Source organism: Macaca fascicularis, chromosome 2 (assembly GCF_037993035.2).
Source record: "Macaca fascicularis isolate 582-1 chromosome 2, T2T-MFA8v1.1".
In the NCBI taxonomy this organism is placed as follows: Eukaryota; Metazoa; Chordata; class Mammalia; order Primates; family Cercopithecidae; genus Macaca; species Macaca fascicularis.
Window position 1 is genome coordinate 127,668,084 of NC_088376.1, and position 25,446 is coordinate 127,693,529.

General features: G+C 38.5%; 1 protein-coding gene across 4 annotated transcripts in view; it reads right to left on the reverse strand.

Moving 5' to 3' along the window:
• Positions 1–25,446, reverse strand: part of ADAMTS9 (ADAM metallopeptidase with thrombospondin type 1 motif 9) — a 175,066-nt gene that overhangs the window by 74,438 nt on the left and 75,182 nt on the right. For all 4 annotated transcript variants that reach the window (XM_005547537.4, XM_065538720.1, XM_045384825.2 and 1 more), the window contains 7 exons: positions 24,631–24,795; positions 18,157–18,276; positions 15,076–15,180; positions 14,771–14,938; positions 12,791–13,060; positions 7,674–7,835; positions 5,113–5,289 (listed from right to left, as the gene is read on the reverse strand). In XM_005547537.4, the coding sequence (XP_005547594.3) occupies positions 5,113–5,289; positions 7,674–7,835; positions 12,791–13,060; positions 14,771–14,938; positions 15,076–15,180; positions 18,157–18,276; positions 24,631–24,795 (1,167 nt within the window). The remainder of the gene's footprint in view (positions 1–5,112; positions 5,290–7,673; positions 7,836–12,790; positions 13,061–14,770; positions 14,939–15,075; positions 15,181–18,156; positions 18,277–24,630; positions 24,796–25,446) is intronic.

Consider the following 25,446-nt stretch of genomic DNA (forward strand, 5'->3'; position numbering starts at 1 on the left):
CAAAATCTTGATGTCATCCTCCTAATCTGGCTAAAAATGTATCCGTAAAATGAAAGAAAGGAATATTTTGCCATTCCCTAAACAACAGTTGTTTGAAGCTTTTGTAATTCCTGGTTATGGGAATTTACCAATAACAGGAATGAATTTGGATTTTCTTTTGCCGGAATAAAATGGACAATGTCACAATTAGTTAAATAATGTTGAGGCTAAATGAAGTTTGAGTTTTAGGCATATCCTTTATAGAATATAAACAGGAGCCTAAAAGTTCATTCTGAACACAGGTTGTTTCTTTCTGCCAAAACAAGATTAATAGTCAGTACCCTATCAACGAGATCCTATCACGGAAGTAGATTATCTGCTAGTCAAATGGGTTTCTAACAGCACCTCCCTCATAGATTAAAACCAGGTTAATGTGATGTGTATTTGCTTAATTTGGCTTGTTACAGCAAACGTTAGCTATTGTTATCTTCGTTTCCTTTGGAGAAGTTACCTTATTTCTCACCTTATTAAAAATAAAGTCTAACTCATATAGGGACCCTCCTTACCTTGGTCCTTTCACCCATGAATACCATAATAACCTATACTGCAAAAAGGAGGCTCAGGAGGGGGATGAGGTTCAATAGGCCTCCGGGTCATTTCTATGATTTAGATTTTTTTGAAAAGGGTAGGCTCTCTTGAAACTTCCAAGGTAGTTGCTGTCATATTTTATTTTCCTTTAATAAGGAATGCTTTCTGAAATGTATTGCAGTGAACAAATAACAAAATTGACAAATGCTGTAAGCTTTTTACAGTTATCTGAACACACAGAATAAAGTGTAATCAAATTTATGCACATTAGGTTTGCTTTTTCCTGTACCTAGCTGTCTCTTATGTGTTCAGAACCATTTCTTCCAATCACCTTTTTTTGTCTTCTGGCTATATTTTGTTATTATCTACAAATTCAATAAATGGAGCATGCATATTTCATAGTTGAGACTCAATAACTCAGGACAACAATATTAGAAAAGAAAAAATACCCAACAAAATGTTAAGCCTCATATATTTTTGTTTATAAATCTAAGCATCATTTCCAACTCAGAAATACGTTTTTAAAGTATCCCTTTAAAATACATACTTGAATCTGTCTAATTACACAAAGCTAGATACTTGGCTACTCAGATTTGAGGGAGGGGTTGTACAGGTTGGAGGGAATTTACAAAATTAAAATGTATCTTTTTAAAACCAAAAGAAACATATACATTCATTTCTAACCCACAGAGCCTACTTGCCTTTACAGTCTGCTGATAAACACTGATTTTTTAAACATTGTATATAAAATTAAATAACATGAAAAAATAAATATGCTTTATTATATAACACATAGAAATCTGTACTGCTCAAAATATTCAGAAAATTCTAGGTGTGGCTGCTTAAAACTGTGTTTAGAATATATGGTAGTGATATTTACAATCTTTATTTCTTCTAGGGAGAGAAACAGTGAGGTTATAAAATACTGACATCAAACATTTTCTCTTCCTACCTACAGAAGCTGCAAACTTTAATACGAAAATGAGGTAGACACAAATTCATAAGTTAGCCAGGCAGAAACAAAAGCACAATTCCTTCGTGAGCTCATATATTCTCATTATTTGGGTCGACAAGCATTATTACAATGCACCTAAAGCAAGGCTCAGAGAACATTTTTAGGTTTGTCATGAAAACCCCAAACAAGCAATTTCTCCTAAGGAAAAGCACAGTTTCCAAGGTGATCAGCAAGCAGGTTGACAGGACAATGCACAAAGGAATGCTGAAGACCCATCTTGGATATATGGTATCACCTAGCGGACTTTTAATCTGTGATTATCTATATGAGTTAGCTTTCTCTAGAATGCTCTGGATTTTTAGCCTACTTTCTGCTGTGGTTTAATGGTATAGAGCTCTCTTTACAATTTACTCCTCTAGTCATAGGACATATGCATTGTCTCCTTAATGTCCTGGGACTGACTGCAGGAGTCGACTGAAAGGCATGTGAGTTTAAGAACCTTATTTCAGGCTGGGCATGGTGGCTCGTGTCTGTAATCTTAGAACTTTGTGAGGCCAAGGCGACCGACCACCTGAAGTCAGGACTTTGAAACCAGCTTGGCCAACATGGCGAAACCCCGTCTCTACTAAAAATACAAAAATTAGCCAGGTGTGGTGGTAGGCACCTATAATCCTGGTTACTTGGGAGGCTGAGGCATGAGAATCGCTTGAACCTGGGAGGAGGAGGTTGCAGTGAGCCGAGATCACACCACTGGACTCCAGCCTGGGCAACAGAGCAAGACTCCGTCTCAAAAAAAGAACCTTATTTCAAAAACAAACATTACCAAAAAAAAAAAAAAAAAAAAAAGAGTCCAAAGGCCCATTTTAAAGAGGATAGAAAAGGTTGAATTTCTGGAGGATGTTTCTCACCATCATGATTCTTAAATCCGCAATGACTTGAGCCAGAACCAATGGCTGATCTAAGATGGGGACTTAAACCCTAGGTTCACAGAAGCTTCATTTTAGGGATGCTGGAAGCTATATTAATAGTGATTTGGGGTTTCTTTTCTAAATACTGCTCTTTAGTAACAAGCGTTGAAGTAGGCTATCTCCATTTTGACCTTGGAGAAGGCTAATTCACACAGCAGTAGTTGCTTATTGACATCGTCTACTGCATGGGAGTACTTGGAGAGAGAAAGCAACCAGGCAGAAGGACTAATTGCTACCCTTGGTCTCTGATAAATCTAAGTTGCTTGCTGTTGAAAGCAACATGTTAGCACCTCCAACATACTTTTTGTTGTTGTTAGTTTCACCGTCAGTTACAATGATGAAGCACCATGGAAGTGGCTTATGGCTATTAACACAATTACTGAGGTATGCTTACATTTGGAATTACTAAGATATTACACCAAAGCATCCACAGAAATAAACTTACAACCAAAATCAAAATTCTACAGTAAGAATCTGAAAGACTGCCCTCTCACTCGTATATTTAAGAAAAGTAATATATTACAAAGATATCTATTTAAAGAAAATGCTTTTGATTTAATTTTTTAAAATCACAATTAAAAGCCTTGCAGAAGTGGCCTTGCTCTTAGACTATAGAGGCTTTTAAACACATATTTGAATAATGATAACTTTATAAAGAAACCATTGAAATCATATAGGTGGCAAAATGAATTTAAAAATGCATGCACTTGCTTCTGTGCATACTAGAGTATTATAATTTCTTTCTCTCTCTTTCTTCCTCTGTTTCAGAAAACTGTGTGCAGGCCCAAGGAGAACAACTACATGAAATAAACCTACGTTTTCAGTTACAATAATTAGCAGTTCCTGTTTTAAAATTTAAATATTTATGCTCTTAAAATGTCTGCAGGAGAGGGTAGTGATCCTGTGTAAAAAAAAAATTAGCGTATTTAGAAAGTGTTTAAGGAAGAAAATACCATGGAAATTAATTTACAGTTCTCTAAGAGTTATGTTTTTCCCCATTTTCCCAAATAATTCTTCCTGGAGAGGTAAATATAGAATAATCAATGGAACTGAGATGATCAATGGAATTGAGTCTGGGAAGGGAAATGCAGATTTCTTTTTTTCACCAAACCACAAGAACATACAATAAATAGGCTTGTGTGTTTCTTCCTAAAGGTTAAGAGATTTTTTTTTTGGTCAAAATTAATGAACTACTACTTTTTGGAGAGCTAGTAGACTTTCTAAAACATAACTCTGGCACTGGTATTGCTGTTGGTCAAGTGAACTGGTGAAAATATAATGAGCTCAAGAGGGAATTTCACGAAAAATAATATATAATAGGAGATGAGGGAAGTTGGGAATGTCAGAAGATGTTCCTGACATTCTAAGGTTATTTCTGATCTTCAGAAATGTTCATCTGGGGAAGGTACCATTATTGTAGGGAAAATGCTCCTAGTGAACTGACTAGAGTAACAACAGATCAGAGCTCTCTGACTCAGAGTGGCATTTCTTAAGTTCTGGAAGAAAATACTTACAGTCCAGCTAAATAGTACCAGTGGAGATAATGCTCCAAATTCTTCTAGATTTCTACTTAATAGGAAGTATGTTGATTATATAGTTAGTGTTATACCTGCAGACATGACCCCAGCCATTGGAACCCTTGACTCTTAGAAATGTCAACAGGTATTAACCATGTCACTTCACTTAATCTACTCTTTAGCTGGTTTCAGGGATAGTTAAGACTTCTCAGAACCATATTGGGTAAAAAACATTCTGGATATGACTTAATATAATACTTAATTCAGCTTCAGTGCAATTAATGTATTTACAGGACCATTTTTACTCTATTTACATGAAGCAGCCCTAACAGCTAGCTCCACAGCTTATGGGCACAACTCAGCCAAAGTATAGTTTTGACACAGCTGATCCTTCTGTTTGCCAAGAGCTGCCCCTGAAGTTTGCATCATATTTACAGTGGCAAACCTGTTTCACCATGTCAGCTGCTGGCTAAGCAGATAGCAAAGGAAGACTAGGACCAAAGCAAAAAATGGTCCCAAATGGGCTTCCTGTCTCTCTGCAAGAGAGAGAACATTTCTGACACCCTGAAAGGCACCAGGTCACTTGTTCCATTTTTGGTCTTTTGCATTTTCAAAACGATTTTAGTCTATTTTGTGGGCACAGCCTTTGTAAAAATTATGTTCAGAGCTGTACCTGAGTCACACAGGCAAATTATAGTCACTGAAGAAAAATTGCTTTGGCCTCAATAAGCAGGTATCTTTCCCAAAAAGTCAAAACTACTATAGCTTAGAAAAGGAAAGAACGTGTGCTATTGAGTTGTCTGTTAAAATCACTGTGTGTGTGTGTGTGTGTGTGTGTGTGTGTGTGTGTATTTAGGCTAAGAAAAGGCAGCTACTTCTTGGCACCAGGTCCTATATGAGGTACACATATTCTGTAAAGTCACTTTGGCAGTATCATAAAAAGTTAATTCTATTATGCGCCAATATGGAGAAAATAATAGACTATTTATAGCAGAGTTTCCGGGATGCCCTTGTAAGTGTGACAATTATCTGCCGCAGAAGAGTGTCCCAGAATACCTTGAAATTAGATAGTTTGGTTAACAAACATGAATAGTTAGGGCCGTACCGAGCTCCAAGGGCCAGTACTCCATGCAGCGTCGTGTGGACAAGCATGTGTGTTACACTGCTCACGATCGGGAGGTTTATCAAGAATTTCACAGCTCAGATCTGGAAACCGTTCACCGTTGGACCGCTGACAGACCACCAGTCTTGTTCGTATGCCTCCACCACATAGCTTAGTGCACTGGAAGAAGGAAAAGGAAGGCTGCAGTTATTTTGTCTGAAAGGCCAATGACAAAGTTTCTTTCTCTCTAATTTCATAGCCAAACTCAATTATGGCATTGGGCAAGGTAAGCCTCTGACAGATGGAACCAAGGTGAATTACAATAGAGATACGTTAAACAGACCAAGGCTCTCCTCCCCTAATGGCAGGTATTAGTTATTAAGTGCTTTCTCTTCACTTGCACTGAGGGCTTTTGCATATATTATCCAATCAAGAGGAGTATAATTATTTGTCCCATCTTATATATGAAGCAAGTAAGGTGAAGGGAGGTTAATTAACTCGATCAAGGCCAATCTGTTAGCAAGTAACAAAGATTCTTTTTTTTTTTTTTTTTGAGACGTAGTCTTGCTGTTACCCAGGCTGGAGCGCAGTGGCATGATCTCGGCTCACTGCAACCTCCGTCTCCCAGGTTCAAGCGATTCTCCTGTCTCAGCCTCCCAAGTAGCTGGGACTACAGGCGTCTGCCATCGCACTCGGCTAAGTTTTTGTATTTTTAGTAGAGACAAGGTTTCACCGTGTCAGCCAGGATGGTCTCGGCCTCCTGACCTCGTGATTCCTCCCACCTCGGCCTCCCAACAAAGATTCTTTGAGAAATACCAAACCAAACCAAAACAAAAATAAACAAACAAAAACTACCCAATACCAAACAAAGGAGATAGTGACTTAACCGGTTCTATTTTCTGGTAACTTCCAAGAAGCTGTCACCAATCCTTGACTCTTCTCTGACTCCAGTCTCCATAGCCCTTTATGACGCTAACCTATTTTACTGTATCTCTGAATCTGAGGACAACTATGACTTTCCCCTTGGATGAATAAACAGTGTGGTGGGAACACTGGATAAGGTTCTGACTCCTGGCTAGATCTAAACTTCTGAGGCAGGAACACGTTGTGTTTCTTGGACAGTGTTGCCACGCTCAAATCCAGCAACACTGACATTTGGTTTCCCTGCTGTGTCAAGGCCAGATCTCCCACAGAATTTGGAATGATCTTGTCTGTGCTGACAGCAAAGCATCCCAGCAAGTTCGTGTACTCTCCTGGCTTGAATCCAATTACAGAAGCTTAATCACAGGCCCCACAGGACATAACTTTTCGAGGAGGTTTTGGGAAATCCACAATACATGAGTCACAAAGCCTCATTCCCTTTTCTTTCTCTTCAACAAAGCTCTCCAGAATGACATAACTGTCAATGAAAGTCAACAATAATCCCGTTATGACTGCCTATGACTACTAGGTTATGTGGATCAAACCATGAACTGTGGACACGTGATTTCATTTAGCCAAGCGTGTGGACTAACACGCCCATCGATCTCATTTGTCTTTTTCCCCCTCGTGGCACTGGCACCTCCCAAGTGTTATTTCTCATGTTTTATTTGATAAATGTTATAGTCAAGACAGAACAACTCAACAAACTTTAAATATGTGCTCTCCCTGTGGATTCAAGAATAGAGAGATATACTCTTAGTTAATTAAACACAAAGCAATAAGCATCTAGGCCCTATGTATAATATGGGCTCAAACCCCCACTTAATCACAGTATTATTAATAATTATTCTTAACATTAATTATTATTATAGTATCAGTTGATTAAAGGCTATGTGCTAGGCATTTGATAGATACTACCTCATATAATGGTCATAAATACTAAGAGGTTGGTGCTATTATTATCCTTATTCACAGATGAGGATATAAATATTTGGCAAAGATACTACATTATTTGCTGAGGTCACAAAACTTTTAAGAGCCAGAGCTGGGAACAGGACATGGTTTCCTCAGCTTCCAGTACTAAATTGCCCCTTATCAGTCATCACGGGCAACTCTGAAAAGGTAGTAGCTAAAGAATTCCATATTTGAGAATACACAGCTAACTACTCACTTCCGCAATAAAAACATATCATCTTTCATGAGAATTATAACACCTATTCAATCTGGCTTCATTAGGAACTTGGAAGGTTGGGAGACATTATGCCATGGGAACAGGGCATAACACAAACACCCCAAAACTATGAAGAAGAAAGAGGGCAAGACTTCCATGGACCGGTTTAACACATATTTTCAATCACTTTAAAAGCATCTACTTTTTATTCATCAGAGGTGAACAAACAACTTAAACCAGTATTTATCTGTATTCTCTTCTAATTTTGCTCACCTATGTACCCAAACTCTTAGTGGTAATAGGAACACTTAAAAATAAGTCCAGAATTTAAGAAGACAGGTTTCCTAGTTAATCACCACTCCAGAAGCTTCTATTAGAGCTAGTTCTTCTTCCTTAAAATAAAATCTGAATGATAAATACAGTTTGGTTAACACAATTCCTCTTTGTTTATAGATAGATAGTTCACTCTCACCTCTCCCCAGTTGCCATAAGCCCACTGAGGACAAGGGCCGGATTCACAAGCTCTTTGCTCATCAGGTTTTATTCTCTCCACACAGTCGTTTGCGGTGTATCCATTTTCGTCCTGACATACAACAACACGCCGCTGGGATCCGCCAGCACAGGTACTGGAACACTAAACACATCAGTTGACAAGTTAATTCTTACCTCAATCTCCATCTTAGGGACACAAAAGCAGCTGGTTGAAAGGTTAAGACAAACGTGCTGAAAAGCATTTTCAAGTCATCCACGAAGGACAAAAAGCAATCAGGAAAACCTGACAACTTCCCCATTGTGGGGCTGTTTCATGTACATATCCTATAGACACACCTGGAGGGCAGAAATGTGTCTTCTCTTCTGGCATGCCTTAGGCCCTCCACAGGGGTTCCATAAATGCCTAATGTGACTTCCAAAGCAGGCCACTTACTGTCTTTTTCCCCTCTGCATCTCTAAGAGGCACAGAGGTGTGGATGGACACCACAGTTTATTTGAAAATTCTTTTCAAAACTTCAAGTGCCTATTTAGAACCAATATTTGATTTCCCTTTCAACACAGAGGTCAAATTACATGCTTAATGAATTGCCAGTTGTTGAAATTAAGCTTCTGTATGAACTCATTCAATTACTCCAGGAAAACATCATGGAATGTCATTTAGACATCACTTCCTAGCAGATAAAGTGTTCCTTTCTCTCTGTTTACAACAGCCTGAACTTCGGTGGCTAATGGTAGCAAGACTTGTTTTATAAAATATTTTATATTTTACTTCCTCAATGAACTTAATTGAATTTCATCACGACAAACCTCTCTTTGGCCGCACTTTCAGCCTAACACCCTCTCTTTCATGGTTTGTTATGGTGTTGTGTGTATTTCATTTCATTTCCCACATGAGCTTCTCATAGCTCACTTACTTATTTACACCTGAAGTGTTTTCTTCTTTCCATAATTTCCTTATCTTTTTAAACCCAAAATGTTTGCTAGTGTCCTTTACTCTGACCCTTGTAAAATCAGTTTGCCTATAAAATAACCATCTGGTCCTCAAAGCAATGTATTTCTCACAATTTATCAAGACTCAAACTGCATTTGCAAGCATGTTGTTACTTCCAGGTTCTGAAGGCTGATTTTTGTTTTCCAGCAAATTGTAGCTCATATCAGTGTTATTTCAAAATAGGCTCGATCAAACATTGCTTCTTGCTGGTCAACTTCTTCCGTATCAAGATGTGAATACATTTTGTTGCTTATTGAACTGGACCACTGTTAATTTCCCTGCCCATGATGGTCAAATTATAAGTGTTTTTAAATCAGTACCTGCACTTTCATTTTATATTGGGTTTAATTTTTAAATTTAGAGCCAGATAATAGATTTATTAGTTCCTCTTGAGAAAATATTTAGGTATTTTTCAAGTTATAAAAATGTTACCTTTATTCTTTGAGGATTCTGGTATACTTACTCTAAATCTGAAAATATTCATTTCCTACTTTTTTTTTTTTTTTTTTTTTTTTTTGAGGTGGGGTTTTGCTCTGTCATCCAGGTTGGAACACAGTGGTATGATCACAGCTTACTATAGCCTCCACCTCTCAGCTCAAGCAATCTTCCCACCTCAGTCTCCTGCATAGCTGGAGACCGTCAGTGTACACTACCACACCAGGTTAAAATTTTTAAATTTTTCGTAGAAACAAGGTCTCACTATGTTGCCCCAACTGGTCTCGAACTCCTGGCCTCAAGCAATCCTCCTGTCTTAGCCTCCCAAAACGCTGGGATTACAGGAGTGAGCCACCATGCTTGGCCTTACTTCCTACCTTCCTACTTTTAAACAGCTTAGTACATAATAAAAAACAGAGAACTATTATTTTAATTAGCTTTGTTTGGGGACCAGAATTTAAAATGTTAGGAAGGGCCTTTCACGGTATAAATAGATTTGTCATCTATATCTTGGTCCTTGGGTTTTCTCCTTGATAATATAATCTTGCATCATTCCTTTATTATGTCACCTGTCAGCTTTATTGCCCGAGTAAAATATCAGGCTCCTTGAGGAAAGGCTCAGTGTTATAACTTGTGTCCCTATTATGTCCCATAGTGCAGGTCACAGGATATACTACCTGGTCCAGTTAAAGATTCTGGAAGGAACAGCTCTAGAAACTCCATGGTATTCTCTCTCCAATACAGCTGATGGGTATAAGGATGAACATCTGATCCACAGCCAACCAATCCACTGGCCACCCAGGGAGCAACTGGATGCTTCCTACTGAGAATCCAACTAAAGTGCTGGTGACAGCTCTCAACTTGGGTCAAGCAGTTGCACTGCACATTCTTGAGCTGTCTGAACACTGAGCCTGCTTGGGTCTTTATACTCCCACAGACAGATGAAGTATTGTATATAACCTTTCTCCAGGTCTAATTTTGCCATTATTTGATTAACAGGGATTCTTAGTTCCATTCCTCCATGTTGCAGACTTTCAGTCTGGACTTTTGTTAACAAAGTCCCCTGTCCTCTTTAAATGACAACATTTTCTTAGGTAAACATTTTTTTGAACAAATTTTGTATCTATTAGTGAAACGCACTTGAAATTTGTCATCCACAATGGACAAAATAAAGGAGAATGGCCTTTAGAGAAGCAAAGGGTGATAGACATTTGTTTTTTTCTACCTGCTCAAATCAACATCCTTTTCCTTACATCTGGCAGCCCAATTTCCTTTAAGAAAACATTCCTCCCCACAGCAGATGCCATCTTGGTCTATCAATTAAGACACTCTGCCCTATTGTGGTCAGAGGTGGACAACTGGACTTTCCTGGGAATTTGAATCCTCAGCAGAATAACTCAAGAGTGGCATAGGCTTAAAAGCGATTCATTCAGACAGAAACTCTCTAAAGAAATTATCCCTTAGTTACTCCTCTATCTAGATCAAGGGTTGGCAAGCCACAGCCCAAAGACCAAATGTGTGCTGCCACCTGTTTTTAGAAACAAGGTTTTATTGGAACAGGGCTGTGCCCACTTATTTACATATTGTCTATGCCTGCTTTTGTGCTGCAACACACAGCTGATTAGCTGTGACAGAGACTGTATGGTTCACACAGCTGAAAAGATTTACTATCTGGCCCTCTGCAGACAAAACTTGCCAGCCCCTGAGATAGAGCCCTGAAGATGCTCTGGTCCCTGTCCCTACTGGGGCTAAATGAACAGCAATGTTTGTTTTTCTTTCACTTGAAAGAGTCAGTTTCCTTTCTTTCGTTTGCAAAACTCCTAATTGGTAACACACCTTGCTCAAGTGTATATAGGAATCTATCATAAAATGAAGTTCTTACTCCAGAAACCACTGAAAAACTTGATTCCCATTCTCCAGTGTTTATAACACTTTGCTGCCTTTTCTGCCATGGAAGGCAGGAAGACCATGTACAGTTTGTGTACCATGCAATGCAGTGCAAAGATGACGTACATCCTTCATCTTCCTGGAGTGGGTCAGACACGTCAAGCTAGGGCTGAAAAATCACATTGTCCAGCTTCAGCCTCACTTAACTTAGGAGAAAAAAATATCCAAACAAAAAACAGGCACAATGAGGAAAAGAATGGTATTACCCATCGCCACAAAAAGCTTACCTAATCCTCCCTAATTGGGAGCTCTGCCCAAGGGCAGAATCATTCAATCTTAAAGGAATGCATCATCCCCAAATGTAGTCCTAAATAAGTATAGCACTAAAAAGCTTTCTTTAAATCCTAGCGCTATCGTTAGACTACACATGTGTGAGTTTTGAATTATGTCAACAAGGAAAAACCATGAGACACTCAGCGATTACTTCCCTGGATCATCTTTTACTTTCTCTGAACGAAATCTCTTCTAATCTAGGGCAAAGGAAGCCCAACAGTGGAAAGCAAGAGAGGGGGATGGGATAGTGAGGGTCTTGGGCAACTTGGCAGCTGTTCTGCACACAACCAGCACAGACAGTGGGTGCGCAAATGCTCAGTGGCTAATTAGTATTCATCAGAAAGTACATCTAATTTACTGAAACATAACCATGGTGGGAAACAGACAGCTTCCTTCTAATTCTTTTTAGCCCAGAAACAATTAAACAGAATTAGCAGTACTAGAAGGAAACTAATAGTAAACAATTAAAAAGAAGACCCCTGAATAATTAGTAAACACCTAACTATGTCCCTATCCAGGATCCCTTAAACCCCCGCCCCGCTCCTGCAGTTCCATTTAACATGTCTGGTATTGCACAGCATATTTTTTTTTTTTTATTTAGTAAAAAGTTTAAAACATTCCAAAGCATACTTTTCTTTTGATATCAGATACCTGTCAAGGCCTTCCTAATTTGAAGGACAATGATAATGATAGTAATAAAGACAACTTGTCAACATATATTAAGTTCTCTGTGGCAGGTAGGGCACAAAGCACTTTATTTGCATCATCTCATTTAATTCTTACAGCAACCCAGGAAAGCAGGAATTATTGTTATCCTCATTTTACAGATAAGAAAACTGAGGCTCAAAGAGGAGAAGGGACCTGCAGAAGGTCCCCAAATTTAAAAGTGTAAGTCTTTAGATCAAACCAAGGCATCTTCCCTCAGCGATTGTGCTGGTAACCCTCCTAAGCACAAATCTTACCTAGACTAGTACTTCCCCTTAATCCAGGACAATGACCTACTACTACAAATTACACAACAACCATGCCACTTTGAGACAGCATCCTTCTGGAAAATAGTAGAAAGGAAAGTGACTTTCATTAAGAATTCCCTTTCAGAAAAGTTTCTCTGTCTTCTTAACTCCCCTACAGGTATGAGCTGCCTGTGGCCTCCAGGATGAATCATGATGGTATTCTTGGTACCTTCCAGGAGGTCATGTGATCATATCACCTAGTCACGATATCCCCTTTCTCCACCCAATCGAGGCAGCTTATAGGTGCAGGCAGTATCAGTATCATCAAGGGCTGTAATTAACCCATTACAAGTTACTCAAAGCAAATGAAAATGCACAATGTCAATCCCTTGTAAAGAAAAAAAATGCTCTAAAGGTGTTTCTAGTCTCTTTTCCCCCAAACCAACCTCAAGTGAAAGAGAAGCAAGCAAACTAAAGAAAGACTTCAGGAATACTCACTGCTCCCCAGGGGCCAGTTCTCCACTGGTTTCCACCGAGTACGTGCGTGCGGCTAGGGCTGGCGCTCCGGGGACGATAGTCCTCATTTTGGAAGGGGTGCTGAGCTAAGCCACTGTCTGGGGTCCTTTGAGGGCATGGTGACATGGAACAGTCCTGGTCGGTTTCTGGGATATAATCCTGGTCGCACTCACTCCGATCGATCACATGGTCACTATAGTTGACACACACCACTTGCCGGGTTGCCCTACCTTGCCCACAGGTTACAGAGCACTAGGTTGAATGTTCAGAAAGAGAAAGGGTTAGTCATTTGGTGGAGGGGTTGACAATTCCTGAATGTGCATTTCTGTAAATGGCCCACCACTTTCCCAAATTTCTCAGGCCAAAAACCTTGGAATCACCCTTGTCTCCTCTCTTGTTTTCCCACCCCATATACATTTCAGTGAGAAATCTGTGAGCTCAGTATTCAAAATCACAAAATATAACCCTTTACAACAAAAGTCAAATCCTATCCTTCCTTCCAGTGATTTTCCAATTCATCTGAATAATATCCAAAATCCTTACACTGATCTACTAGACCCTTTATGATGTGGCCACTGACTACCTCTTTGACCCATCTACCATTCGCCACTTACTGCACTCCAGCTATGCTGGCCTTACTGATGCTTCTCGAACAAGCCAAGAACACTTCCATCTGAGGGACTTCATACCTACTGCACCTTTTGCCATACCACTTAGATACCCATGTGGGTCATTCCCTCACTTCACTCAGGTCCTGCTCAATGTCAGGCCTTTTTTGACCACCCTCTCTAAAAACACATGCCATCATTCTCTATTCCATTTCTCGTCTTGACTTCTTTCTAGGACTTATCAGTACCTGTTGCTACATTACATACTTCCTTATTTGTTCATTGACTGGATCATCCATTGGAATAATCTCCATGAAGGTAGAGGCTTTATTATTCATTCTTCACTGCTCTTTCTCTAGCAAGCTTTCACCAATATCTGGTGAGTAGGCAGATGGATCTTAGAGAAGATGAACTGACAGATGGATGGACAAATGGATGGATGGACGCATGGATCAGTGTTTGGAAGCTCAAGATGTGAGAGTGAGATTATCTACTATTTATTGAGTAGTACTTTCTGTTAAGCATTTAACATACATAATCTCAAATAATCCTCACAACAGCCCTGTAAAGTAGTATTCTTTTCCGTCTTCTTTAAGAGCAGAGCAAACTGAGACTCATGGACTTAAACCAGATTGCTCAAGGCCATGCAACAAGTAAATGCCAAGGTCTGGGTTTTTACACAGCTCTATTATATTGCACCTCGCAAATTTCTCTCTCCATATTGATATTTATTGAGATATTAATCTCCATTCTCCCTATGACCTCTCCTCACCTATCCTAATCTATTTCCTGAACCCTGGGCTTTTTGCAGGGCAGAAAACAGAAGCTGCCTAAAGATAAAAGTTCTACTTTTATAAAAACCCATAGATGGTGCTTGGTGTACAGCAGGCAGGTTCACAGCACTGGATGAGGATTCCCACTTCCCATTCTTGGCAGGGTAAACCAAGAGCCTCTTGACTTTTAGGGACCACAGGATGCAGGAGGAATCCAGACTCAGAGTAAGAGCTCTCCCCTCACTCTCCTGACATTTTTGGTCCTCTACAAACCTACTGCATACTAATATGACTCAGTGAAGACGGGGATTTCTGATCAACCCAACAGGACAGGCACTCAAGCAGACTGTAAACTGATTTATTCATTTTTTGAAAATGTGCATTCCTTAAACACTTAGCTAAGAATCCTTGCACACTTGGCCAACAACACATAAGTGGAGCAGAACAATTTAAATCATAAAACAAATCCAGCTCTGACATATTACCCATTGACATTTCCAAGTGGCGGCCCCCTCCGCTGACTCCTCATACCCCTCAGTGTTCCCCCCATTCCTCCAATTCCAAATAATCCACTGGCTTACAGAGCTCCAGTCCAAGGCCTTCCATTGCCCACAGGGTGTCACAGAACATTCTTCCTTTGCCACTGGTCTAGGCAGGGTAGCACAGGCACTCTCATCAGCCACAGAGCCATTCTCATCTCGGCAGCTGACATATCTCATTCGGGTACCTTTCCCACAAGTGGCTGAGCACTGGGTGTTGGAGTAAAATCATGCAGTTATGTTACTTGGAATGGCTGTTTACTGGACAGTAGTCCACTTTCTATAGTCATGCCAGAGAACATTAGCCCCCATCCTGCCCTCCCCACTTCTCCCAGTCTATTTCTTACTGGGGTCCAAGACCCAAATCGCCACTGGGTTCTTGGTGCACTGTATGTGCTTCTCCTCGTTTCCGGGGCAGCTGGGGGAGGATGACAAGATGGTAATTCACAGTCCTAGATGTGATGGGGGAAAAAAAACCAAAGTCACTTTCAAGTCAATGCACTTTCAAGTTAATGGTCACGGTGGATAAAAATGTAAAGGCTAAGAATTCTAAAGCTTCAGATTTCTGTGTGAATCTGGGCAAGTCACATGATATCTCTCAGTCCCAATGTCTTCAATTGCAAAATGAGATATAATCTTAGTCCGTTTGTGGGTGCCTTAATAAAGGGCAGGGGTCAGCGTGATGATTTTTAAAGCCACATTTATTCATCCATTTGTGTAAAAAGAGAAAAAATATTGTAAAAGGACATGTAAGTCATGACATAGAAGGCTATCATTTTTTTTTTGTTTTGAGACGGAGTCTCGCTCTGTCTCCCAGGCTGGAGTGCAGTGGCCGGATCTCAGCTCACTGCAAGCTCCGCCTCCTGGGTTCATGCCATTCTCCTGCCTCAGCCTCGGGAGTAGCTGGGACTACAGGCGCCCGCCACCTCGCCCGGCTAGTTTTTTGTAATTTTTAGTAGAGACGGGGTTTCACCGGGTTAGCCAGGATGGTCTGGATCTCCCGACCTCGTGATCCGCCCGTCTCGGTCTCCCAAAGTGCTGGGATTACAGGCTTAAGCCACCGCACCCGGCCTGGCTATCATTTTAAAATCATTAGTTGTTAACGTTTTACAATTCTGAAGTCCAAATGATGTTCTCACATTTCAATTAATTTCTTAATCAGAATTTACTAATCATGAACTTGCTTTCCCAGTTTGCCTAAAGATAACATTAGAATCCCAGAATGTCAAATGTAGATATAAAAGGTGTATTCAATTGGCCAATGCCTGGAATTTATATAACACCCCTCAATCATTCAGACGAAGTCCTTGTTATGAACTAAGGTCATCTGTGTACAGGTAATATTCCAAGATATGCAAACAGGAACAAAAGTACACACCTGCTCAGATTCACTCTCAGCCTCAGTGGTTAGCAACTACCCTATGATTTAATACATATTCCTCAAATGCCTAAGTGTGCTGTGCACAATGAAAAAGTACTGAGGCACAGTGCAAAAGTGCTGGGGCTTGGTGTCAAATATGACTGAGACATCTTTGCCTTAGAATATCTATGTGTGGAATGTGAAATTTTGTTATTTGGCTCCAGACTTTGCCTATTCCTCCGTTTTTGGTCCAAAGAAAGGCACAGGGAACTTTTTGCAAAGTGAAGAAATTATCCACATACTGCAATGGTGGGAGCCATCCCATAGTCAAATGGATATAATAGAATAACTTAAAGGGAAATATATTTTGAATCTGAAAGCAAGCTGCTGATGCTTGCTGATGCTCAGTTCTTGATTGCTTGAGATGCCATAGCTAACATTTTCCAGGCATTCATCATACTGTGGTTTGGAACATTTCAATACAATAACATATTTTTTATTATAAGTCACATGTGTTGGGTGGTTAATTGATCGATGATGACAACATGAACAGCACTGCCATATTAATTTATTTTTTAACACTCTTTTACCATCAACAACCCACTCTGAAAGGCAGCAGATTGAGGGTGCTCAGGATGGAGACAGTACATCAGCCACATGGGGCTTCACTCAGAGTGTGAGTTCTGGGAATAGTCTGGGTTCAAATGCCATCTTCAGCAATTAGCAAAGCTGCTATGCAAACCCAAGTGTTCTCTTTACACATTCTCTTTACATACATGATGCCAAAATCAAGGTCTGTATAGAATAGTATGCTAGTGAGTGGTTATCCACCAGCTTCTTGAGAAAAAAAGATGTGTATGTGTGTGTGTTTATAGACATTGTGTGTACACAAACACACACATATTACATGGATGTACATACACATACATATGTATATATATATTTATTATAAATTTTACTGATAGAAAGGATGTATAGCAATTTTGAAATAATAAAAAAATATACAATTATTTATTTTAAATTCCATACAATCAACTGATTCTCACAGAATACATTTGTTGATTTTTGCTGAACTTTTGAACCTGTTGCCCACCTATATTTGTAACTGCCAAATGAGTATAGTTCAGGCATGAATGTTAGTTGATATATTCTTTATGTTTAAGGGTAGGATGAAAGTGTAATGATGAAGATGTATGGCCAGAACTTGACTCACTGACCAATGATGTGGAAGATGTCTTTGCTGAATCAGATACTTTTCAGATATTAGAAGAATATCTCCACATCCTTTTGTTCTATTCACAATGTAATTGCTACAGACACAAGACTCTTTTACATTTAATCTGCATCATTAACATTTTCTCCATTACTTTCTTAAGTCTAACCAATCAACCAAATAATAAATTAAGCCCTGAATTGCAGCACTTGCTGATTCTTGTGGTGTAAATACTCTCATCATGGCCAATTTCAAGCTATGAACTTGATGTCAATGAACACAGAGCTGGGGAGAGATATGTGGTAGCCCACCCTTACATAGTACATCCACCATACAGACACATACATATGTCATATAAGTTCTGAGTGTTTATAAACTTTGTTTTTAATACCACATATTTAATTATAGGTTTATATTTTCAGTTTTTAGTAATGGTTATACTTAAAAATCAGTTTGCAAAACTCCTGCAAAATTTATCGATTGGCTCTTGTGAGCTGGTACAAGTTAGCTCCAGCAAATCACTGCCTGAACATATGACACTAGTTACTGAATACTACACTGAAATCATTTTAGAAATACGAGTTTAAGAAAATGAGCCCAAAACCCAACATTCATCATCCAATAAGAATTAAAAGCAAACCTACATATACTTCAAATAACTAGAGAAGAACAAAACTGACACATCAAGATACTTGATTATAAATGTAACATATAGGTAAATCTGGACGGGTTAATCTACTGGTTGCTCTACCGACATATGTATCTATAAAAGGGTTTCAATTTTGTCTGAACAGCTGGGCAGTTTGGTATCTTGGTCCCCAAAGTCAATAACTGAGTTGGACAAAGGAAATTTACCTGGGTATCAGTTGGTCTAGTTGCTGCATTACAGTCATTGTCATCTACCACTGACATATAAGTCCCAATGATGCATTTCACTGCTCTTAGCTGGTATCCCTGTCCACAAGTGACACTGCACTGGAAGAAGGAGGACAAAAGGTATATACAATTCAGTAAATCTTCTCTTTCCCTTACTTTCCCCATAATATTCTGCAAGAGAGAAATATTTCCATCAGGTAGGCCAGAGGGCGGGCACTCAAATAAATTAGGTCGAAGTAGGCAATCCTGCTCTGTACAAATTATACTGATTCATTATTATGATGACCCTTGGAATTATTTCTGCCTCCCATTGAAATTATATTTATAGGGGTTCAACTCATTAACTGTGAACTCCTAGAAGAAGTTCATAGTATCTCCATCATTCTTACATCTTTCACACTACATAGCAGAGTGCTGTGGCTAAAATAGGTACTTAATAGAGCTCTGTGACTTTATTTGACTCCTAGGAAATTATCCTGAAGAAATAACTGGAGTTTGCATCAATATTTTTATACAGAATGGCCTTTGCAATATTATTTATAAGAGACAAAAAAACTGGACACCACCAAAGTATGCAACAACCAAATGTTGAATATCACAGCATACAAGTAATTAGGAAAATAATGTAGCCACTAAAAGGCCAATTGTTAGATTATAAAAAGCAGTCTAAAAACAATAAGTAGAGGGAGTGATAACACAGAAATGGCAGACTAGGGAGCTCCAAGAATTGGTCCCTCCACTGAAGCAACTGTTAAGCTGGCAAAAACTGGAACCAACTTTTTGGAACTCTGGAATTTAAACAAAACCTTGCAGAAACTAGGTGAATGCTTAAGAAAAAAAAGAAGCCACTCAATTTTGGTGAGAAAGTGTCATGGCATTTCTGATTACCCACCTACCACACTACATATTCCTCTCAAATGTACAGGGATCTTTTTTTTAAGAGGGACCATACGTTAGACTACAAAACAAGTCTCAATATGCTTTAAAAGAATGAGATTGCACAACCACAGTGGAGTGAGGCAAGAAATCAGTAACACAAGAAAAACTAGAAATTTCACAAATATGTGAAAACTGAACTACATACTCTTAACCAATAGGTCAAAACAGAAATCATAAGGGATATTAGAAAATACTTTGAGATAAATTAAAATGAAAGCAGAATATAAGAAAATTTATGAGATGCAATGAAAGCAATGTTCACAGGAAATCTATAGCTGCAATTACCTACAGCTAATAAAGAAAAAAAATAAATGAAGAAAGATCTCAAATCCACAACCTAACTTTACTTCCTAAGGAACTAGAAAAATAAGAGCAAACTAAAACAAACAAACAAACAAACAAAAACAAGAAAAGGAAAGAAATAATAAAGATTAGAATGGAGATAAATAAAATAGAGAGTAGAAGAACAACAGAAAAAAATCAACAGAACCAGAAATTGATTTTTGGAAAAGATCAACAAAATTGATAAACCTTTAGCTAGAATGACTAAGAAAAAATGAGAAAAGACTCCAATTACTAAATATTAGAAATGAAGGAGGGAACATGTCTACTGACCTTACAGCAATAAAAAAGGTTATAATAGAGTACTATGAACAATTGCATGCAAATATATTAGAGAATCTAGCTAAAACATGCAAACTTACACAAATTGCCTAGAAACAGACAAATCACAAAAACTGACTCAAGAAGAAATAAAAAATATTAACAGATGTATAAGAAGTAAAATGACTGAATCATTAATCAAAGCCTTCCTCAAAAAGAATAGTTTTCACCAGTTCACTCATGAATTTTAGCAACCATTTAAATAAACATTAATACCAATCCCTTTCAAATGCTTCCAGAAAAAAAAAATAAAAAAATAGGAGAACACTTCCTAACTTATTCCATGAGACCAGTATTACACTAACACCAAAGCCAAAGACAACACACACACACACACACACACACACACACACACACCAGACTAATATTGCTTATAGAGATGTAAAAATCCTCAACAAAGTACTAACAAATTGAATCCAAAAGCATACTAAAAGGATAATACATCATGGCCAAGTGGGATTTAGTCCAGGAACATAAGGCTGGCCCAACATAAGAAAGTCAATCAATGCAATACATTACATTAGTAGAGCAATGGAAAAAAAACCATGATTATCTCAATTAAAGAAAAGCATTTGACAAAATTCAACATCTTTTCATGATGAAAACATTCAGAACGCTAGCAATAAAAGGGAACTTATTCAACATCATAAAGGGCACTTAGGAAAAAAAAACCCCACAGCTAACACCATACTCAATAGTAGAGAGTAAAAACTTTCCCTCACAAGATCAGAAACGTGACAAGGATGCCTACTTTCACCACTGCTGTTCATCATTGTACTGGAAGTTCTAGCCAGATAAATTAGGAAAGAAAAAGAAATATTAACAAAAGACTGGCAAAGAAAGTGGGAAGGAAGAAGTACAACTAATTTTATTTGCAGATGTCATCATACTGTACATTGGAATCCCAAGAATCCATTAAAACTATTACTAGAGCTAATAAACAAATTTAGCAACATTGAAGGATACAAGATAAACAAAAGCCCATTGTGTTTCTATACATCAGCACTGAACAATCCCAAAGGGAAATTAAAAAAAATTCCACTTACAGCAACATCCAAAAGAATGAAATACCTAGGAACAAGTTTAAACAAGGAGGTAAAAGGCTTTCTATGCTAAAGACTATAAAACTTTGCTTGAGAAATTAAAGACCTAAATAAATAAAAAGATATTACATGTCTATGGATTAAAAGATTTAGTATTGCTAAGGTGACAATATTCCCCAAATTAATCCACAGATTCAGTGAAATTCCAAACAAAATCCTAATAACGTTTTTGCAGAAATGAAAAAGCGGATTCTGAAATTTATATAGAATGACAAGAGACCCCAAACAGCCAAAACGATATTGAAAAAGAACAAAGCTGGGGGAATCATACTTCACAATTTCAAAATGTGCTATAGTGATCAAAACAGTCTACTGGTATAAGAATAGATGTATAGACTACTGACATAAAATTCAAAGTCCAGAAATAAACCCATATATGTATGGCCAAGTGACTTTCAACAAGAGTGCCAAGCCCACTCAATGGAGAGAAAACAGTCTCTTCAGCAAGTGGTGCTGAGACAACTGGATGCCTACATGCAAAAGCATGATGTTGGAATCTTGCCCCACTCTATATACAATAATTAACCCAAAATGGATCAGTGGCCTAAATATAAGAGCTAAAACTAGAAAACTCTTTTTTAAAAAATGGCAGAAAAGCTTCATGACATTGGATTCGGCAATGACTTCTTTGTTTGACATCACAAACAAGGGCAACAGAAAATAGACAAATTGGACGACATCATAATTTAAAACCTTGTGCATTAAAGGACACTATCAACAAAGTAAAAAGGCAACACAGGGGATAGGAGCAATATTTGCAAATCATATCTCTGATAAGGAATTGACATCTAGAATCTACAACTCAATAACAAGAAAAACAAATAGATCAAAAAATGAGAAAAGGAATATTACTGAAGTATACATTTAAAATGGTTAAGATAAATTATATGATGAGTTTATTTTGCTATTAACACAATTCATATTTTTTTAAAAATTGGCAAAGAACTTAACAGACACTTCTCCAAGAAAGATATATTCAAATGACCAACAAGCACATGGAAAGATGCTCAATACCTTTTGTTATTAGGGAAATACAAATCAAAACCATGGTAAGATAAATTTATCTTACTTGGAATTTTAAAAAGGGAAAATAACAATTTTGGCAAGGATGTGGAGAAAATGGAACCCTTGTATATTATAATAAAAATGAAAAATTATGCAGTTGCTATAGAACATCATTTGGTAGTTAAAAAGTTAAACCCGGAGCTGGGCGCAGTGGCTCAGGCCTGTAATCCTAGCACTTTGGGAGGCTAAAGTGGGCAGATCATGAGGTCAGGAGATTGAGACCACCTTGGCTAACATGGTGAAACCCCATCTCTACTAAAAATACAAAAAATTAGCTGGGCGTGGTGACACACGCCTGTAATCCCAGCTACTCGGGAGGCTGAGGCAGAAGAATCGCTTGAATCTAGGAGGCAGAGGTTGCCGTGAGCCAAGATTGCGCTACTGCACTCCAGTCTGGGCAACAGAGTGAGATTCTGTCTCAAAAAAAAAAAAAAAAAAAAAGTTAAACTCAGAATTACTATATGATTCAGCAACTCCAATCCTAGATACACATCCAAAAGAAGTGAAATCAGGTACTGAAATAAATGCCTGAAATAAATATTCATAGCAGCACTAGTCACAATAGCCAAAGGTAGAAAGAACCCAAATGTCCATTGAGGGATAAATGGATAAACAAATGTTGGTACATCCATACAATGGAATATTATTCGGCCAAGTACTGATACATGCTATAATATAGATGAATCTAGAAAACATTACGGTATGTGAAAGAAGTTAGACACAAAAGGCCACAAATTCCATGATTCCATTTCTATGAAATGTCCAGAAAACATAAATCCATAAAGACAATGCAGATTGGTGGTTGCCAGGGACTGAGGGAAGAGTGGGGTGGGAAACGATTGCTTAATTCCGTGGTCCCCAACCTTTTTCGCACCCAGGACCAGTTCCACGGAAGACACTTTCCACAGATGGGGTGGGTGGGGGTGGTTTCAGGATGAAACTGTTCCACCTCAGATCATCAGACATTAGATTCTCATAAGGAGTGCACAACCTAGATCCACGCATGTACAGTTCACAATAGGGTTTGCACTCCTATGAGAATCCAATGCTGCCGCTGATCTGACAGGAGGTGGAGCTCAGGCAGTAATGCTTATGCACCCTCACCTGTTGCTATGCAGCCTGGTTCCTTACAGGCCACGGCCCATGGCCCATGACCCAGGAGTTGGGGACCCATGGCTTAACGTATACAGGGTTTCCTTTTGGGGTGAGGAAGTTTTGTAACCAGATAAAAAAGGTAGTAGTTGCAAAACATTAAGAATATACTAAATGCCACTGATTTGCTCACTTTAAAATGGTTCATTTTGTATTATGTGAGTTTCACTTCTATTAAACAATTGTCAGAATACAGCCATAATATTAATTTAAAAAATATTAGAAGAAAATCATAAACATGTTAGCAAAAACAAATTTCTTCAGTGTAGAGGTAGAACTGGGTTTGGTTTTCTTCTTGCTGAACTACATTTTGAAAAATTTCTCTTATGAATATTTATGACTCTTAAATAACATCTTCAAAAATCTGTTCCCCTGAACTGCATGTTCAGTTAAAGGAAAAAAAGGGTCTCTGATTATAAGCTGTGCTAGGAATGGCCTGGTGTGGAGACAGACAAAAAACAGGCATGTCAATTCTAATAGATGTTATATTCAGATCTTGACAGTGACCCTAAGCTGTGTTCTCCTCTTATTATTCCCTAAAAGTTATACAGACATAGAGAAAAAGATGAGATTAGAAGTATAAGTGAACTCTCCCTATTAATTCAGATATGATTGGCTATTTGGACTGTGGATGCTATGAAATGGGGAAGATTCAGAAGAGTGTCCATATCAGTGAAAGAAATTGTAAGGGTGCCATAATAAAGCTGCTTCCACTTGTTGCATGCATATTTGGAAAGGAAGATAGAGGCTAAAAGACTGAAGTGGCTGTGGCTGGTCAGGGTGAAGGGAGGGTCATTCTTCAAGAGATTACGTAAGTGACAGCAGACAGCTGTTCTACTTCTAATGGGAACTCAGAGTGCTACTTAAATAGTACCCTGAATGCTTTTGCTTCTATATTAGGAAGGACTTAATACCGAGAGTAGTAACTTTTCAGATGCAAGCGTAAGGGAGACTTTCACTCTCTCCTTTAAGAATAGCTCAAGTTAAGACTGCGGAACCTACAGACCAGAGGACTTGGAGAAGATTATTTCCAAGCGTGAGGGTTTTGCAACTTTTGATCTAATTAATTATGTTTGAAGAGTCTGGTTTATTTATGAGAGGTGAGCTTTGTAATTGTGATATTGGGAGCCAAAATATCTTTTCCAAATCTCATTCCAGATCTTCCTGCCAGAGACTCTGATGCTAGATCACCTTCTGTAACAGACCCACAGAGGCACGCTAGAAGATAACATCAGCCAGACATGAAATCTGTTGTGAATTTGTTCAAACGCTCGTGTGCTCAAGCTAAAGGGCAAAGATAGGCATGCGGGTCTGTAAAAGGGGTAATCAGCTCCAGGAGGGCAGGCAGCAATGCTTGGAAGGGGGGCAAAATGGTTGCAGAGTTACATGTGCTTGATCCAGTGCCATGGTGGTGTCCTGCATGCCACCCGGCACACCGGTTAAATCTCCACCACTGGAATGCTCCTTTGCAAGCCCTCTTCAGATAAGAAGGAAAGAATGTAGTAGTTAAGAATCTTATCGTTCAAAATACCTGTCCCCAGGGACCCGCCTGCCAGGATGCACATTCCGGCTGCTGACAAGTCTGCATAGATGTTGGCTTGGTCTCAGGGTCACACATTCTATCATTTAATCGATCTTCACCAAACTGACACCAGACCTGGCGGTGCTTATGCCCTTTTCCACAGGTGACCAAGCACTGTAATGAAAAGCGGAGCCAGTCAGGGTCATTTCTGATCAATGCGTTGTGGTTTCTGGGGTGATTTATTGATGAGTAGGAACAGGTGTGTCCTTTTCCCACAGCAATCCCTCTCCCATAGCAATTTGTAAATATACTAAGCCTCATTTTTTTCGTTTTCGTTCATTTATTCATTCATTCTATAATTATAGTCTCTGGGCCAGTTTCAAGCACAAAATAAACTCAACATAGCACCATGCTATAAAATTTGAAAAACAACATCCATAATTTTCTAGCATAGGAGTTAAGAGTGGGTAATTATAAATCAGATCAACCTAGGTTTTATCACTTACATAACCAGGTCACAAGATCTCTCTGAACCTCAATTTTCTTATCTGTAAAATGAGAATTAGTGTCTACTGCAAAGGGTTGTGAAGACTAAACGAAACAAATCCAACTAAAGCTCTTGGCACAATGTTCATTTAATAAATGTTGAACATAATCATTTTATCCATACTTATCGTAGAAAATTTGAAAACTATAGAAAAACATAAAAGAAAAAATTATAATGATCCCAAATCTCACTACCCAAGGATAACCATTATCAGTATTTTATTATTTTCTTTCCAGTCTTTCTCAGCAACTTTGGATTATAGTGAATTTACAGTTTGA